This window comes from Ovis canadensis, chromosome 19, assembly GCF_042477335.2.
Source record: "Ovis canadensis isolate MfBH-ARS-UI-01 breed Bighorn chromosome 19, ARS-UI_OviCan_v2, whole genome shotgun sequence".
NCBI lineage: Eukaryota > Metazoa > Chordata > Mammalia > Artiodactyla > Bovidae > Ovis > Ovis canadensis.
In genome coordinates, this window is record NC_091263.1 from 43,405,963 (window position 1) to 43,424,779 (window position 18,817).

General features: G+C 37.1%; 1 protein-coding gene across 1 annotated transcript in view; it reads right to left on the reverse strand.

Moving 5' to 3' along the window:
- PPP4R2 (protein phosphatase 4 regulatory subunit 2) overlaps positions 1 to 18,817 on the reverse strand; it is a 57,054-nt gene that overhangs the window by 11,890 nt on the left and 26,347 nt on the right. The window contains exon 3 of the mRNA XM_069561900.1: positions 5,470 to 5,640. Within this exon, the coding sequence (XP_069418001.1) occupies positions 5,470 to 5,640 (171 nt within the window). The remainder of the gene's footprint in view (positions 1 to 5,469; positions 5,641 to 18,817) is intronic.

The window sequence follows — 18,817 nt, forward strand, 5'->3', positions numbered from 1 at the left end:
CGGGCATGACTGAGCGACTTCACTTTCACTTATATAGTTATAAATTGAGATTTCCCTGGTGGCTTAGCTGGTCAAGAATCCGCCTGCAATGTGGGAGACCTGGGTTCGATCCCTGGATTGGGAAGATCCTCTAGAAAAGGGAAAGGCTACCCACTCCAGTATTCTGGCCTAGATAATTTCATGGGCTGTATGGTCTGTGGGCTCACAAAGAGTCAGACACAACTGAGCAACTTTCACATTGTTATATAAGCAATGTTCCTCATAAAAAAAGATAAAGGAAATTAAAACAGAGACCATTAAAGTAAAAGGCTGAAGAGCTAACCATAAAATCAGATACCTGATTTTAAAATGCTAAAACAGCCAATAACTTTTATGCATAAAGGTATGATTTTTACTACATCTTTATTTTCTATTAATGTCCATATTTATACTGTCTTAGTTAACAGAATTACTACTTAAGTGGAAATTAAGTATCTCTTAGATATCAAAGATTAAATGTACTGAGTTTTGTTTACTCTAAGGTCCTACATAAGTCAGAAATCACCAGTGGAATCTCATGATACAATCTTACTTAAATCAATATGTTCTTTCTGGATCAGGCTTTAACATCTGTATAAATATATACATGTCATAAATATTCATATGCATATATTTTATACCTCAAAACAAATGTTAGAAATTGGGATTTATTGAAAACAGCATTGTAAGTTAAGAAAAATAAGAATTTGGCCCTTTCAATAATGGTACACAGCCGTAAACTAGTATCTACGTCATTCCCCACCCTGAAAGAAATCTGCAGCAACTGACAACACTTTTAACCAGTTATCACCTTCTACAGTGCCTGAATTACATTTCTTGCTTCAAATAAAAATGTTAGGAAAAATTAATTAGGTTTCTGTTATTTCCTCTCTTTCAATTATAAAATTTTATTAAAGACAGCATCACATCAAACTCTGTTACCACCACACAAGGCAAGGCGGTTAAGGGGAATAAGGAGGGAAGGCTACTAAGCAACCCTGAGTCTCAACAAGTTATGCTAAAAAAGGTAATAAAGAAAAAAGAAATAAATTTCTTCTAATAGCTTCAACATGCTCAACAAATACTGACACAAATAATGAACATAAAATGCAGTAACTATATTTTTCCCAAGAGGAATAGGTACACCAGCAGACAATAATAGGTAAAAGGAGTAAAAGAACCAAGCAACAAAAGGCTAGAACCCATTCTCTCCTTGAATAATCTTAAGCTAACTATAAAGCAAACAATATAAAATCAAAGGAGTAAATGCTTTATATCTACAATCCAGATTTTAAAGTATTGAAAGTCTTATATATAAACCTTTAAAAAAATATGAAGAGGCAAAAACCCTGCGTGCAGAAACTTACAAGGTCTCTGCACTGGTACACGTAAGCATACAAACAAGTCATCTAGGTGCAGAGGGAGGGGAGACACGTATGCCTGTGGCTGATTCACGCTGATGTACAGCAGAAACCAACAGATCGTGGTAAAGTAACCATCCTCCAATTTAAAAAATAAATTTCAAAAAAGAAAACAATCATTTGAAAGTTTTCAGGACTAAGCGAACTCTGATTATGTACATTAAAATAACTTAAAAAAAATAACTCCAGAGAAGAAATTTTATAGTCAGGCCATCATGCCAAAAGATAAGCACTCCTCAGTTACAACTGACACCTTAGCAGTGATATAACAAAGATTTTTAGGCATCAAATGGTTGTGCACTTTGCCTGCTGCTGCTGCTGCTAAGTTGCTTCAGTCATGTCCGACTCTGTGCGACCCCAGAGACGGCAGCCCACCAGGCTCTCCTGTCCCTGGGATTCTCCAGGCAAGAACACTGGAGTGGGTTGCCATTTCCTTCTTCAATGCATGAAAGTGAAAAGTGAAAGTGAAGTCACTCAGTAGTGCCCGACTCTTAGCGACCCCATGGACTGCAGCCCACCAGACTCCTCTGTCCATGGGATTTTCCAGGCAAGAGCACTGGAGTGGGGTGCCATTGCCAGATGCCCTCATAAATACACAGCCATGCCCTTTTAGTCAACTACTCACAGCAAGGGAAGCTTACTGCTAATTTTCGAGAGGTCTTAGGTCTAATGGATTGTCAAAAGCAGAGGAAGACTTAAGTAATTAATTTACATTAATTATTCTTCCACTTTAGTAGTTAGAAGGATATAAAATGATCTTTTAAAAGCTACAAGAAATGTAAGTTATATTCTCTTGCCCTCTCAAAATCTCTCTTGTGTACCATTCATTATAGGAAAGAACTATTGGCTACAATCAGTTTCTAAATTATATTCACAGTTATCTATGGTAGGAAGCAGATATTCATAAATGGCCTGCTTTGAGTAATCCCAGATACTCTTGTTCATTATAATCCCACACTTAGGGCATAAAATGGTAACATATGTCTTTTAATTGACCATCCACTAAAGTTTCTAATTCCATTAATTTTTAATTTTTGGTGTTTCTCACCTAAGAAACTTTAACTTCAGTTCTGTAGAGTAGCTATAGTCCATCTTCTATAAAATGTTAAAGTTCAAAAGTAATTTTAAAAGGACAAGAAAATATGACTAAAAATTTTTAAAAAGTAACCTTGAGCATTCAACCACGTAATTCTACCATGCCCCATTAAACAAAGTATAAATACAGAAACATGCTTTTATTCCTTTCATTCATTCATTATCTGTCTGTCTGATAACCTACTATATTCAGGTACTCACTCTTCTAGGCCTTGTATGGAAAAGATAGCCACCCTTGGTGTCCAGAATCTTACAGTTCAGAAAATCTGGCCAACAAGTAAATGGATAATTTCCACTTAAAAGAGGAAAAATTTATATACTGACAATACTCGTTTTAGAAAATAATCTTTTCATGCCAAAATAATTTGAAGCATTTATTATAGAGCTTTCACTAATTAAAAACAAAAACAGCAAAATGAACTTACCAATAAGAAAATCACTGAAAGACAAGAAAAGTCAAAAAAGATATGAAAGAAAACAATTCATTAAAGAGTCATTAAGGACATGCACGCTCCATTTCACTTGCAATCAAAGAGGCACAAATCCACGGACAGACCCACAAAAATACTGAAAAAATAAACGGCATTTACATATAACACAGAAGCATAAATGAAAATACTTTGTGAGGTCAATCTGGCAAGAATAATAAAAATTTTAAGTGTGCATACATGATAACCTAGTAACTGTTTCTACAAAATTAAAAAAGGAACAATAAATCTATATATAAATTCAACATATGCCATTCATCATACACAAAAATGTATGTTCAAGGAGGCGCACTACAAGCACTTGTAATGGCTAAAAAAATGCCCACCGCGGGAGCAGAAAAAATGAACTGCACAATCTGTTAATAGAAAATAATGCAGCCATTTCAAATAAGGACAAACAGAACACACCGACTTAACTGTACTGATATAAAGATTTCAACGCTCTTCTAAAAGTAAAATACGACTAGCATGCAACATGATCCTCCTTTCTTTTCTTCATATACTCCTAGGACAACTGAGGATATTTTAAAAATTATGAACACACTATTGTAACTGTTTTAATTTAAAAGATGATCTATTACAAAGAGCAGAAGAGGTATACTGGCAAAGACAAACCCTCCTTTCTCCGAGGTGAGAAAGATGCTACTTTCACTCACCACTTTGAGGAAAAAAACTTTCAGAGCAACAACTAATCGATGTATATTCAAACACAGATAAAAACTGAAAAATATTACAAAGATGTTTCAATGTACCACATATCAATATATTATGATATAGATAAAAATGGATAAATTAAAAATGAAAATTAAGACGGGTTCTGATTAAGAAAAATAATTTGTAAACTGCCATTTTGAAATATCAAAGTAAAAATATAAATTATAGTTCAAGATAAAAAGTATTTTTAAAGAAATTATATTTACGTATGCTTAGGCATTTAAGGATTGTTCAAGTCATTTTCAGAGGTAGGTCAATTACCTATGTAACAAATTGTGTGTGTGTGTGTGTGTGTGTGTGTGTGTGTGTGTGTGTAAAATATCTTGGAGAAAGAAAGGCACCTTCCTTCTCCAAATAAAGAAATGAGAAATATTTAATACCTACACAGCTGTGTTTCATCCAATTTAATGTGTAAGAATTGAAAATGGTATTACTAGTTTAGAATCACAAGTAGCTTCAAATTCACAAAGCAGTGGTATAATCTGACCTGTTTGACCATAACTCTTAATTTTAAATGAGCCATAACTTACTGAAATAAAAGATAAGTTACCATGTCTAAGTACTATCAACCTCTGCACTATTTATAAACATCCCCAAGAAGTATTCTTCACCATATTCAATAGTAAGCGTTATGTAACATACTTCCAATACACTGCATGTGGCTTCATCTTGGTATATGCTTTAAAAAAATTAGTAAGTAAATATATGCATACAGTTAAATAATTTTCACTAATACAACAGGGTACACAGGGAAAACAAGTCTCCCTCCAATCCCAAACCCCTAAGAGCAGCTTTAATTTCTCCCACAATATTTCAGCAACATACCCAAAACCAAAGTTCAAGAATTTGATACCTTAAGTCAAACTGCTAAGCAGGGAAACACGACATAAAATAAAGGGTTAAGTGAATTACACTATCTTGTTGCAAATCCCATGTGATTAAATATCTGAAGAAAAAATTGAGACCATTCATGCTACCTAAAAATACAAATGAAATCTCATCAAAAACTGTCCCTAAATATAAATTCATGGTTAACATATCCACAATTCACTAAACTGGGTACTGTCATTCCACACTCCAAATTATGCCAATTTAAACACCGAACAATTCAACTTCAAAAATACTTCTTGCCCTCAATAAAGGGAGCCCTAAAAATACAAAGTCCTGAAAAGAAAGTATTTAAAATAACAGAATATGACACACAATTTAAAAGTCAGCTTCATTTTTAGTGGAAAGTAACTTTTCAGTGCAATGTTTTCTAAGAGGCTAAAACGGTTCCTTCCTGGAGGGAAAACAGGGACTCTTACAAAAATATTTCTAATTAAAAAGTAGAATCTAAGTAGAATCCTTTCATAAATTGTTTTTCATTTTAAAAGAAATGTTACTTACCTCAATAACAGACAGGTTCCAAAGTATAAAGATTTATAATATCAAATATAAAATGAATAGAAAAAATTTTAAATATTTGATGTTTCCACTGTCACACTTTCAAGTCTAAATGCCAGTGAACCATATAAAGGTGATTCAAGTTAAAAAAAAAAAAAGGGCAGTCAAAATTTCAAATACTTGTAAAATGGAACTGAATAACATCTACCTACCTATATATATCATGAGACATAGAGCTTATTCAAATGAGTATCAGTTATCAAACAATTAGACACTTCAAAACTTTGAGGAAAAAGCTTTAATGATCTGCTAAAAATTAAACCTTTAAAGTAGAATTAAATGCATACCCATTAAATCCAGTGACAATTTTCAGTATTCTTTCCTTCATTTCATCAAAGGGAATATATTCAACATTAGGGTTGGGAGGACCTCTTGGTTCAGGAGCTGAAGTTCTGAAATCATCCATCACTTTCTCCAGTTTAAAAATAAAATAGCCTTTAAATTGGGACCACTGTATCCTATAAGTAAAAAATTAAAAAAATATATATATAACACCATGTAGAGTCACAATTCTTGAACAAAAGTACAAATACAGAATACATCACAACACTAACAAAACTAAGATCAGGAAAAGTAGTTGTGAGAATGACTTTGTTCAGCAGCCTGCACCACACCTGACCAATATAACTCACAAGCTCCTACATGCTTCCATCCAATTCTCCCAAACTCCTGATCCAAACAAAACGTAAACCAGATTAAAATCTTGAAAAATTAACTACTGGTATTTCTAGTTGAAAGCTTATTGTCTAAGTCCCACTTTACACATTTTAAAAACATTACTCTGCCTCCATCTCTTACAACAAACCAGGGAGGTGTTACTGTCCCCACTTGAAATAAATTATTAGAAACTGGCCCAACCTTACATTTACAATTTTAAGTGGACAAATCAGAATGACTCCCATACCCTAAGCTCTTAACATCCAAGGTATAAATAATGCTTATGTGTGCGTGCTTGTTGCTCAGCTGTGTCCAGCTCTGTGACCCCACGGACTGCAGCCTGTCAGGATCTTCCATCCATAGGATTATCCAGACAAGAATACTGGTGTGGGTTGCCAGTTCTTCCTCCCAGGGATCTTTCCAACTCAGGGACTGAACCCACATTTCACTGAGTTACCTGGAAAGCCCCCTATAATGCTTATATAGACTAGTAAATTTTCTTATCTTGTTATCTGTTAAATAGTAAAATAAACTTCAATTTCTCCTAGTTCTTTTGGTTTCAACTAAAATTTTTAGTATTTTATCATTTAAAAGGCATATACCCCATGCACCAGCCCCAAACATGCTGCACCCTACGTCAGACATGGACTGGCGATTCAATTCTTACATGATAGTATACATGTTAGAATTCCCATTCTCCCAAATCATCCCACCCTCTCCCTCTCCCTCTGAGTCCAAAAGTCCGTTATACACATCTGTGTCTTTTTTCCTGTCTTGCATACAGGGTCGTCACTGCCATCTTCCTAAATTCCATATATATGTGTTAGTATACTGTATTGGTGTTTTTCTTTCTGGCTTACTTCACTCTGTATAATTGGCTCCAGTTTCATCCATCTCATCAGAACTGATTCAAATGAATTCTTTTTTACGGCTGAGTAATACTCCATTGTGTATATGTACCACAGCTTTCTTATCCATTCATCTGCTGATGGACATCTAGGTTGTTTCCATGTCCTGGCTATTATAAACAGTGCTGCGATGAACATTGGGGTACATGTGTCTCTTTCAATTCTGGTTTCCTCGGTGTGTATGCCCAGCAGTGGGATTGCTGGGTCATAAGGTAGTTCTATTTGCAATTTTTTAAGGAATCTCCACACTGTTCTCCATAGTGGCTGTACTAGTTTGCATTCCCACCAACAGTGTAGGAGGGTTCCCTTTTCTCCACACCCTCTCCAGCATTTATTGCTTACAGATTTTTGGATCGCAGCCATTCTGACTGGTGTGAAGTGGTACCTCATTGAGGTTTTGATTTGCATTTCTCTAATAATGAGTGATGTTGAGCATCTTTTCATGTGTTTGTTAGGGTGCAGCATGTTTGGGGCTGGTGCATGGGGATGACCCAGAGAGATGTTGTGGGGAGGGAGGTGGGAGGGGGGGTCATGTTTGGGAACGCATGTAAGAATTAAAGATTTTAAAATTAAAAAAAAAAAAAAGTTGGCTTAAAGCTCAACATTCAGAAAACGAAAAAAAAAAAAAAAAAAGAAAGGAACCTCCTCTCATCTTGTTTTTGTTTATGCTTTCCTTTACTTGCTTTGCCCCTAAATTAAACTGACAACTCTTCACAGGTAGTTTTAGTTTGAGTTATTACTCACAGTCATTGGTAAAATTTTAGTCTATTGCCTACAACTGGAAGTTGATTTGAGTGGAAGAATTTTAAAAAATTGTCTTTAAATTGCTTAGTATTGTGCACAAAGAGGATGATATTCAGATTATACCAGATAAACTGACAGAAATGTATAATAAATAGTAATATTGTAATAAATAAATATTCACTTATGCAAAAAAAAGATAACAGAAAGAAAAAAGAAAAAAGAAAAAAAAATAAATAAAAGGCATATACCGCACATTCTATACAAGACATATCTTGCAAAGTAAAAAGTTCATTAGTATCTGTATATAACTTTCACATCTGTTCATGCAAATATCAACATCCTTTTATTCCTGTCCCCTCACATTTTACCACTAATGTAAGGAAATTTAGTGACGAAATCTGTCTGAATAACCTAAATTACAAGGGTCAAGAATGCCAACCATTCCTCTAAACACTGTAACCATTAATGGCAGCAGATAGATCTCATACACAGGAGACTACTTAAGCAAGCTAAAACTGCTAGTTTGCAATCACTCTTCCACCCGGCTCAGCAACCCTACACACTAAGCCAGCAGCTCTCCAAGTCTGGCCCCAAGAGGTCAAAGCTATTCTCGTAAGAGTGGAGTTGACTTTCTCACTGAGCTGACATTTGCACTGACAGCAGGCGCAAAAGCAGCAGGGGTAACACGGCTGACACCTCAGCACAAACGAGAGCAGCAGCACCAAGCTCTACCGGTAGTAGTTGCTACCTTCTTTATCAACACAAAATCACAGTTAAGAGAAATAATAAACTATTTTACTGCAAAGTTCAACAAAGCAAATTTACTAACTTATTTAAATCTCAATCTCAATCTTTGAGCACACATACGTCTTTTTAACATTCCAGTGGCACTAGAACCCGCCTCACAGTGCAAGAGACACAGAGATGCAGGTTTGATCCCTCGGTCGCCAAGTTTCCCTGGAGGGCATGGCAACCCACTGCTGTATTCTTGCCCAAAGAATCCCATGGACAAAGGAGCCTGGTAGGCTGCAGTCCATGGGGTCACACAACTGAGTGACTTCACTTTCACGTTTCACTTTCATGCATTGGAGAAGGAAATGGCAACCCACTCCAGTGTTCTTGCCTGGACAATCCCAGGGACGGGGGAGCCTGGTGGGCTGCCGTCTATGGGGTCACACAGAGTCAGACACGACTGAAGTGACTGAGCAGCAGCAGCAGCAGCAAAATACTGTAGATATCTCAAGTAGCAAAAAGTTAAATACTGGTGTCAGGTAAGTGAGCTATTTTATTATTTTACATAGAAAGCCTTTTTTACTTGAAAGGAATGTCAAACAAATAATGCTTATTCAAGACCAAAAGAAACCAGTAGACATGTTCTCAAAAAAAATCAAGAAAATCAACTGAAATATTCGTGACCATTGATAAAATTTCAACTTCAAAAGAAAAATTTAAAGTCTAGAAAATGTGAGCTTCACTGTGGGCTTAAGAGGTTCCTGATACATTCCCAAGACATTTCAAAACTTACCACTGTTGATGTGAGAGATATTGTAACACCCTCCCACATAAGTACAGGCAACAAAAGAAATAAACTGAACTGCATTAAAATAAAAAAAAACTTGTGTATCAAAGGACACTATCGGCAAAGAGTGAAGTCAACCCACAGAATGGGAGAAACTATATGCAAATCATCTCTCTGATAAGGTGTTAATATCCAAGACATCACAATAAAACAGAACTCCACATCCATTATATGGCTATCCAACAAAAACCAAAACAAAACAAACCAACACTCCCCCCCACACACAGCAGAGATAAATGCTGCCTGGCCAGTATGTAGGGAAACTGAAAACTATGCGATACTGCCTGTGGGAATGCAGAACAGTGGAGTTCTGTGCCAAAGACGTTTCAAAAGAACCAAACAGTTACTATATGACCCAGCAAATCCATTTTCAAAAGATATAAAGAGATGCAAAAGATCCGAAAACAGAAAGTCAGATGAAACTCACTCACACACAATGTTGGAAACTACTCAAATGTGTCTCAACAGATGAAGAGATAAACACAATGTACACACACACATACACATACACTGGGATACAGCCTTAAAGAAGAAGAGGAACTTTCACATACGAAAACAGTGATTAATCCTGCACACATCACACTAAGCAAAATAAGCCAGACATAAAAGAAGTATTCTAATTTCACTTTTATGAGGTATCTAGAATAATCAAAGAGACTGCAGAAAGCCATATGCCAGGGCCTTGCAGAAGGGATGTTATTGTTTAAGGGGTAGTTTCAGGAGATAGACTGCCAATAAGGGCATGAAAAGATGTGCATTAAGGAAATGCACATCAAAACCACAAGATACCATTCCACACCCACTGAAATTGTTATATTAAAAAAGATGTATTCAGTAACAAGTGTTGGGGAGGATGCAGGACAGGTGGAAACCTACACACTGCTGATGGGAATGTAAAATGGTATACAGCCATTTTGGAAAATAGCTTGGCTTAGCAGCTACTCAAAAAGTTAAAAAAGAGCTGATGTGTGACTTCACAACTTCCTGTTAAATGGGTGGATTATATGGTAGGGAAATTTTATTCACTAGTAGTGTTTTTACTAGGCAATGCCAAAGAATGCTCAAACCACTGCACAACTGCACTCATCTCACACGCTAGCAAAGTAGTGCTCAAAATTCTCCAAGCCAGGCTTCAGCAATAAGTGAACCGTGAAATTCCAGATGTTCAAGCTGGTTTCAGAAAAGGGAGAGGAACCAGAGACCAAACTGCCAACATCTGCTGCATCATGGAAAAAGCAAGAGAGTTCCAGAAAAACATCTATTTCTGCTTTACTGACTATGCCAAGGTCTTTGACTGTGTGGATCACAATAAACTGGAAAATTCTGGAAGAGATGGGAATATCAGACCAACTGACCTGCCTCTTGAGAAATGTGTATGCAGGTCAAGAAGCAACAGTTAGAACTGGAAATGGAACAACAGATTGGTTCCAAATAGGAAAAGGAGTACATCAAGGCTGTATATCGTCACCCTGCTTATTTAACTTATATGCAGAGTACATCATGAGAAATGCTGGGCTGGAGGAAGCACAAGCTGGAATCAAGATTGCCGGGAGAAACATCAATAACCTCAGATATGCAAATGACACCACCCTCATGGCAGAAAGTGAAGAAGAACTAAAGAGCCTCTTGATGAACTTGAAAGAGGAAAGTGAAAAAGTTGGCTTAAAACTCAACACAAAAAATTAAGACCATGGCATCAGGTGCCATCACTTCATGGCAAATAGATGGGGGAACAGTGGAAACAGTGATAGGGTTTATTTTGGGGGGCTCCAAAATCATTGCAGATGGTGACTGCAGCTGTGAAATTAAGACATTTACTCCTTGGCAGGAAAGTTATGACCAACCTAGACAGCATATTAAATAGCAGAGACATTACTTTGTTAGCAAAGGTCCATCTAGTCAAAGCTATGGTTTTTCCGTTGGTCATGTATGGATGTGAGAGTTGGACTATAAATATAAAGCAAGCTGAGAGCCAAAGAATTGATGCTTTTGAACTTTGGTGTTGGAGAAGACCCTTCAGAGTCTCTTGGACTGCAAGGAGATCCAACCAGTCCATCCTAAGGGAAATCAGTCCTGAATATTCATTGGAAGGACTGATGCTGAAGCTGGAACTCCAATACTTTGGCCGCCTGATGTGAAGAACTGACTCACTAATAAAGACCCTGATGCTGGGAAAGACTGAAGCTGGGAGAAGGGGACAACAGAGGGTGAGATAGTTGGATAGCATCACTGACTCAATGGACATGACTTTGGGTAAACTCTGGGAGTTGTTGATGGACAGGGAGGCCTGGCGTGCTGCAGTTCATGGGGTCTCAAACAGTTGGACATGACTGAGTGACTGCACTAAACAGTTTTAAAATTTGATCAGGGTGATTATTTAAAGTTATATGCATGATTAAGTTTTCCCTCCTTTCCCTAGATTTTTTTTGGAAGGGGAATTTGAGGTTTAACAGGCAGATGCAGCACATTTTAATTTCTGACATGACTAGTATTAACTTCCGAGTACTATCCAACTGCCAATGGTTACTAAAATTTATCTTTAAATTTCACTAGATTCCCTATAGTCATTTAACTAAAACTTAAACATACTAGGGGAGGTTACTGAAATAAGAGTCGTATACTTTCATTTCTTAAGAATTCTTCTAACAATTTTAATAATCATTCCCTAAGTCATAACCTGTTTCATGAATTAGAATTTCCATGTACATTTGAAAAAAAAAAAAAAACGCATCTTTCCATTAATTGCTTTAAAGTCCACCTATGACATCTAAACAACAACACATTAATGGAAAGAGCAAGACAAAAAACGACGGGAGACCAGGTAAAGCAAACTATGGGGAGCTTCAACGACTCTAGGTCACTAGAGTAGACAGTAACTAAGTTCCATAAAATGAAACGAATTACTGAATTTGTATTTTAAGTTTCACATGTAACAAGCTGAGTTACTCTATATATCATTTCCAACTGATACAACTCAAATTATCCATATATAATTGGAAAAAAAAGCTTCTATAAAATGTGAACGGTAACTTTTTAGATGCAACACAACTGATAAAAACAAAAGCAGAAAATGCTTCCCTGAAAATTATGTAATTTGAGCACAAAAGCAAGCCATGAGTAAGTCAACTAAAAATTTGGCAACAAAAATAATTTTCTTATGAATGTACTCATAGAACGAGAAACTAGAAAAGAAAAACAAAACAAAAAAGTCTTTAGTTTTCAAATGAAAATAAAATTATTCTAAACAGATGGCTCATGAAACACAAACACGTTTTCAACTTTAGAAATCAACTCCTCCACATAAAAATTTCCTCCGAAAATACATACTCGGAATTTTAATCTACTATGCTCAAATTAACTCAAGAATCTACTGAAACACATTGCCCATTAAGTCACTTCACCTCCCTCTGCTTCCTTTGCTCTCATTCCCCTTCATTTTTCCCTTTATGCAGCTGCTCCTCTATGAAGGAAAATACCTCATACCACTAAAACATGCATTCTCCTGCCGAACACTGCACTGATCTTTTTCCTCTACAGGAACTTGTAAGTACTAGAACAAATATGTTTCCCTCACAGTTTTCAGGTTAATGCTATTTTTCAGAGCCCAAGGGTAGAAAGTCCATCTCTTTATTTCCCAGCTAATTCTGGAACATTTTAGTGGCCAGTAGCTACATCTTAATTTGTGCCTCTTACAGTTCCAAATTCTATTAACATTACTCAGCTCACTGCTTTCCATGCAAAATCTGTGTGGGAAGCTAACACAACAGAGCACAGGAGAGCCCGACACCATCTCCAAGGGAGAGCAGATGCTGTACAATTTGTAAACAAAGGGAAATATGGAAAAAATGGATGAACGAAAACAAACAAATCAATGAGACTTATCACTGACCCAAGATGACGGGGCTTTGAATCGGGAGACTTAAAAGTGTCGTAAGAATTCAGCTGTAACAATCTGACTGGAGCAAACAAAGACAAGTCAATTGAATCTGAATTTCATCAGCAGACAAAGTGTGATAAGAATTTAATCATAACTATCTGACAAATACAAGTAAATTAAATCCGAATATTGAATTACATGAGTGGAAGATGGGCAAAGATAACGTAATTGCTTACACAAAATCCCGACATTTTAAAGAACTTTAAAATATAAATTACCAAGTCAGAAATCTCTACATGGAACCCCAATCAAGAGAACATTCCTTTTGTATAATTATACTTTTATAATATATTTATCAATTAATTGAGCAAACATTAAAAATGTCAGTGGAACAGAGAGCCCAGAAATAGACCCAAACATAAACGGAAACTTACCATATGGCAAAGGACAGATTTTTCAGTTAACAGTCTGAGAAATGACAGACCTACTACAAAACTGTACCAGAGATTAAAAATTAAAAAGATGTCTGTCCCACCCCCTTCTGATTATATATACAGAATACGTGCACGTACATCTTCAGCCACGTCTTGATGCTTTGCGACCCCATGGACTGTAGCCCACCAGACCCCTCTGTCCATGGGATTCCTGCTACACAGGAATACCGAAGTAGGAGGCCATTTCCTCCTCCAGGGCATCTTCCCGACCCAGGGATTGAACCCATGTCTCCTGCATTGGCAGGTGGATACCACTGAGCCACATGGGAAGCCCCATATAGACACAGAATAGTCACAGGGAAAAATTTACAAAACAAAATGAAAATTTGCCATAATGTGCCCAGTAATCATTACTACAGTACATTTTTAGTAGTATACATATTTTAGTAGAAAATACATTTTCTCTAATATATTTTTTTAAATCTAAGTTGGGCATCCTAAATTAGTATTCCCTTGATCCCCCACCTCATTCATAGTGGTATAGTCACCACACAAGCTGTCTCTGAAAGTAAGATTTTTAATATGTATCATATTTGACAGTACCATTATTTAATAACCACTTTAAAGAAAAAAAATTTAGGTCTGCTTCCAGCTCATTACAATTAAAATTAATTGCGTTTTAATATCCCAATAATAAACTTTGTATGGCATCTGTTTATTACCTTAGGATAGATTTCTATAAGTGGAATCAATGAATCAAAAGTATGAAATACAAAGAACTCTGGTATTTTCAAAGGCCCCTCAGAAATGTTGTACCACTTTACAGTGATACCAGTATAGAAACACTTATTTCATTCCAGTACACACTTTCAGAACTCATATATTTAATAGTAGAAACACACTATAATTTGCCTTTCATTCACTGCCAGTGAAGCAGTATGTTTGCTGGCCACAAGACCCTTCTTTTGGGTTTGAATAGGTCCTTTCCAATCCCTTATCCTGTAGTTCCTCAGTCTTGGTGCCACTGACACTGCAAGCCTGGTAATTCTTTGTCAAAGGGGGATGTCCTGTGAACTGTAGAATGGTGAACAGCATCCTTGATCTCTACCCACAAGAAGTCAGGAGCACCCAACCTTTTTTTTTTTTTTTTTTAATTTTTAGTTTTTTATTTTTTAAATTTTAAAATCTTTAATTCTTACATGCATTCCCTAACATGAACCCCCCTCCCACCTCCCTCCCCAGAACATCTTTCTGGGTCATCCCCATGCACCAGCCCCAAGCATGCTGCATCCTGCGTCAGACATAGACTGGCGATTCAATTCACATGATAGTATACATGTTAGAATGTCATTCTCCCAAATCATCCCACCCTCTCCCTCTCCCTCTGAGTCCAAAAGTCCATTATACACATCTGTGTCTCTTTCCCTGTCTTGCATACAGGGTCATCATTGCCATCTTCCTAAATTCCATATATATGTGTTAGTATACTGTATTGGTGTTTTTCTTTCTGGCTTACTTCACTCTGTATAATCGGCTCCAGTTTCATCCATCTCATCAGAACTGATTCAAATGAATTCTTTTTAACGGCTAATACTCCATTGTGTATATGTACCACAGCTTTCTTATCCATTCATCTGCTGATGGACATCTAGGTTGTTTCCATGTCCTGGCTATTATAAACAGAGGAGCACCCAACCTTAAAATGACCCCCAAATTGTGACAGCAATAAATATCTATAAACATTGCCACGTGCTTCCTGGGAGACAAAAAGTATCCCCAGTTAAAAACCACTACCTACTCCACCCCTTTTAAAGTGCCTTTTTCTTATTCTCATGGTATTAATAGAAAAAGTAAAACTACTATCTATAATAACACAAGTATAAAAAAACTACAGAAGTATAAAAGTAACACAACTTTTGTATTTCATTTTTTACCAAATACTTCAAATATAAAACTTGCTGTTTTCATATAAATGTTAAAGTGACTCTAAAATATTTGTTTTCTATTTTAAAATCATCTTTGAAATGCTATACATTTCCTTGCTCAGAAACTCGTATCTGCAGATGGAATGGTACCTGCTCCAAAGTACCATGTCAAATAACGTTATGACACAAATTCTGAAGGTAAAGTTACTTGCCACCAAGAGTGAAGTTTTCAAATTAAGAGTGTTAAAATACCGAATGGTAACTGTACATACAAAGGACACAATCAGATGGAAAAGAAAGCTTCAACAGCTAACACTAACGTTTGGATAACACCTCAGCACAGACTTGGGTTTCTTCTTCGGCCACTTGTATATTCGTTAACAATTCCACCATGTCTAAAGATTCAAGTTACTTTCCTCCACTCACCCATTTCTCCCTACCAATTAAAACAAAAAGTTCAAGAAATAGTCTATCTTGGTTAGCTTGATTTATGCTTAACTCTTAGCTAACCCTTGATTCTTTTTTGAAAAAATTTCTCAAATTTATTAATATATCAACATGGACCATCCCTTCCACATAGACAGCTGAACTAAACAAATATGAACCAAAGACAGATCTCCTCTAACAGGATCATTCAAGCTAAAGACAGCCAATTTGGAACTCAGAGGGTACTAGGTTTTCAAAAAAGCTGCACTAGTTTAATGGCTGGTGGATCTATTCTCCTTCTTGCTACTAGACAGTCACACTATTCGCAACATTCACCACTTCCTCCACAATCCACTGATGTCAAAGCCAATGTGCCATCAAGAGAGATGAGTCCATCCTTTCACCACATTCCCCAGAGCCTAGGCAGGCCCTGAGCCCTTCTTTTATTTTACCAACTGACAATGTAACATCAAGCTCAAAAGCAGTAGAAACAATGAAATACAATGATCCTTATAACAGTACGAAAAACAAGATTTACAGATAATAAACAAATAGAAATAAGACAGCATAAACTATCAGATGCAAAGAGTTTAATGACGGTATAAAAGAACCAACAAAAAGGAGCTGAAATATAGGTTTAGAGCCATCAAGAAAAGACTTCAGGACAAAGTGGGACTTTAAGGTGAACCCTGAAACCATGAGTAAAGTATGGATAAAGGAAGTGGAAAAGTTTAGGACTTAAAGACAGAAGGAACTTAGTATTGACAAATGAATGTTTCAGTCTCAGCACCACTGAAATTTTAGGCTTGAGAGTTCTGCACTGTGGTAGGCTGTCCTGCCCATTGTAGGATGTTCGGCAACATCTGCAACCCATACACCTTGGTGCCAGTAATCCTCAGCACAAATGGTGACAACCAAACATGTCTCTAGAAATTGCCAAATGAACCCTGGGGTGGGGGGTAGGGAAGACGGGAGGCTTGGTCCCAGCTGAAAACCACTGCAATACACAATCCCTTCTGTTGAGAATTATACTGGTTCCTCCTAAAAAACAGTAAGGTCAAGAAAATCAGAGATGCAACTCAAATTTCTCAAAAAATCTAAAGAATAAAATGGCACGAACATGTGTCCAAACATTTCAAGAGACAGAGGAGAAATTATAAAATATACACAATCCATTAAAAAGAACTCATTAGCATTAATATCTATCTCATGAATCACTTCTAATCATACAGGAAAATGTGCTATGGAGATGCAACCTAGAATATTTTTCCTCAAGTTCATTGAGAAAGCTGAGGGAAAAAAACAACAGGAAAAAGCCCTTCCACCTCGAACAAGAGAGCAACTGATGCAGTGCAAAGCAAAGGAAGAAATATTCAGCTTTTTTAAGGAGACTGAAACGAACATACATTAATGCCTTTATAATTTGTTACTGAAAAATAAAATAAGCTGGCATGGCAGTGGTGGCAGCTTACTGTACACTTGAGTACACACGTTTCCCCTTCGAGAATCCTTTTAGAATTTGAAAGTGAAGCTCAAAGTGTCCTAACAGTGTTTGCAACACTGGCTTTTTAGTGTGGTATGTGTCTTTCTTGTGCTATTCTGTTTACAGATGGAATTAGCCATAAGCATACAGAAAAGTAAAGGAAAAACATAGCATTCACTAGTACAATGTATGTAACAAACTTCGGGCTAACCAAATTTCAGTACACTTATACTAAAGAAATTGAGCAATGGAAGTCAGAAGTAGGTATAAACAAAGTAAGAGGGAGCAGATACAAGAAACTAAATCCTGTTATTATTATGAAATCAGTAATTACTCTAAAAATTTAAAGAAAAAAGTAACCATCTAAAACTGTAACTTAGAAACAGGTAGGTCATCACTCCTCCTCCTAAAAAAGCAATGGTTTTAAAGTGATTACCTCTATGGAATAGGAAATAAAGGAAAAGCTGCTAAGTCGCTTCAGTCGTGTCCGACTCTGCGATCCCACAGACAGCAGCCCATCAGGCTCCACCATCCCTGGGATTCTCCAGGCAAGAACACTGGAGTGGGTTGCCATTTCCTTCTCCAATGCATGAAAGTGAAAAGTGAAAGGGAAGTTGCTCAGTGATGTCCAACTCTTAGCGACCCCATGGACTGCAGCCCACCAGGCTCCTCCATCCATCGGATTTTCCAGGCAAGAGTACTGGAATGGAGTGCCAATGCCTTCTCCTTTACCTCTATGGAATAGGAAATAAAGGAAAAGCTCATAAAAGATTTTTTTGTTCCCTTTGTTGTACTAAATAAACTCCCTAAATCTTATGCATGTAAAACTTTGCTGAAAGTAAAAACAACAGGGGGAAAAAAAATTTTAAAGTGCTGGTGCTGGAGTCTGAAAGCTTCAGTTCAGTTCAGCCGCTCAGTTGTGTCCGACTCTTTGCGACCCCATGAATCGCAGCACGCCACCAACTCCCAGAGTTCACTCAGACTCACGTCCATCGAGTCCGTGATGCCATCCAGCCATCTCATCCTCGGTCGTCCCCTTCTCCTCCTGCCCCCAATCCCTCCCAGCATCAGAGTCTTTTCCAATGAGTCAACCCTTCGCATGAGGTGGCCAAAGTACTGGAGTTTCAGCTTTAGCATCATTCCTTCCAAAGAAATCCCAGGGCTGATCTCCTTCAGAATGGACTGGTTGGATCTCCCTGCAGTCCAAGGGACTCTCAAGAGTCTTCTCCAACACCACAGTTCAAACCCATCAATTCTTCGGCGCTCAGCCTTCTTCACAGTCCAACTCTCACATCCATACATGACCACAGGAAAAACCATAGCCTTGACCAGACGGACCTTAGTTAGCAAAGTAAGCTTAGCTGGGTTCAAATTTTAGTTCAGCTACTTTTTTATTTGTGTGACACAGGAGCGGTAACTCTAGCCTCCTTTTGTTTCCTGTATCTGAAACAGAGGTAAGTTATTCACTTCACAGAACTGCTGTAAGCATTGCATTAGTGTAAGGAGAGTGCTTATTTTAGCAAAGTGGTTGACTCCTACTAAGCACTCAACGGCTATTTATCCTCAAGAAACTCTGGATGTGGAGAACATCTGAGCAATACT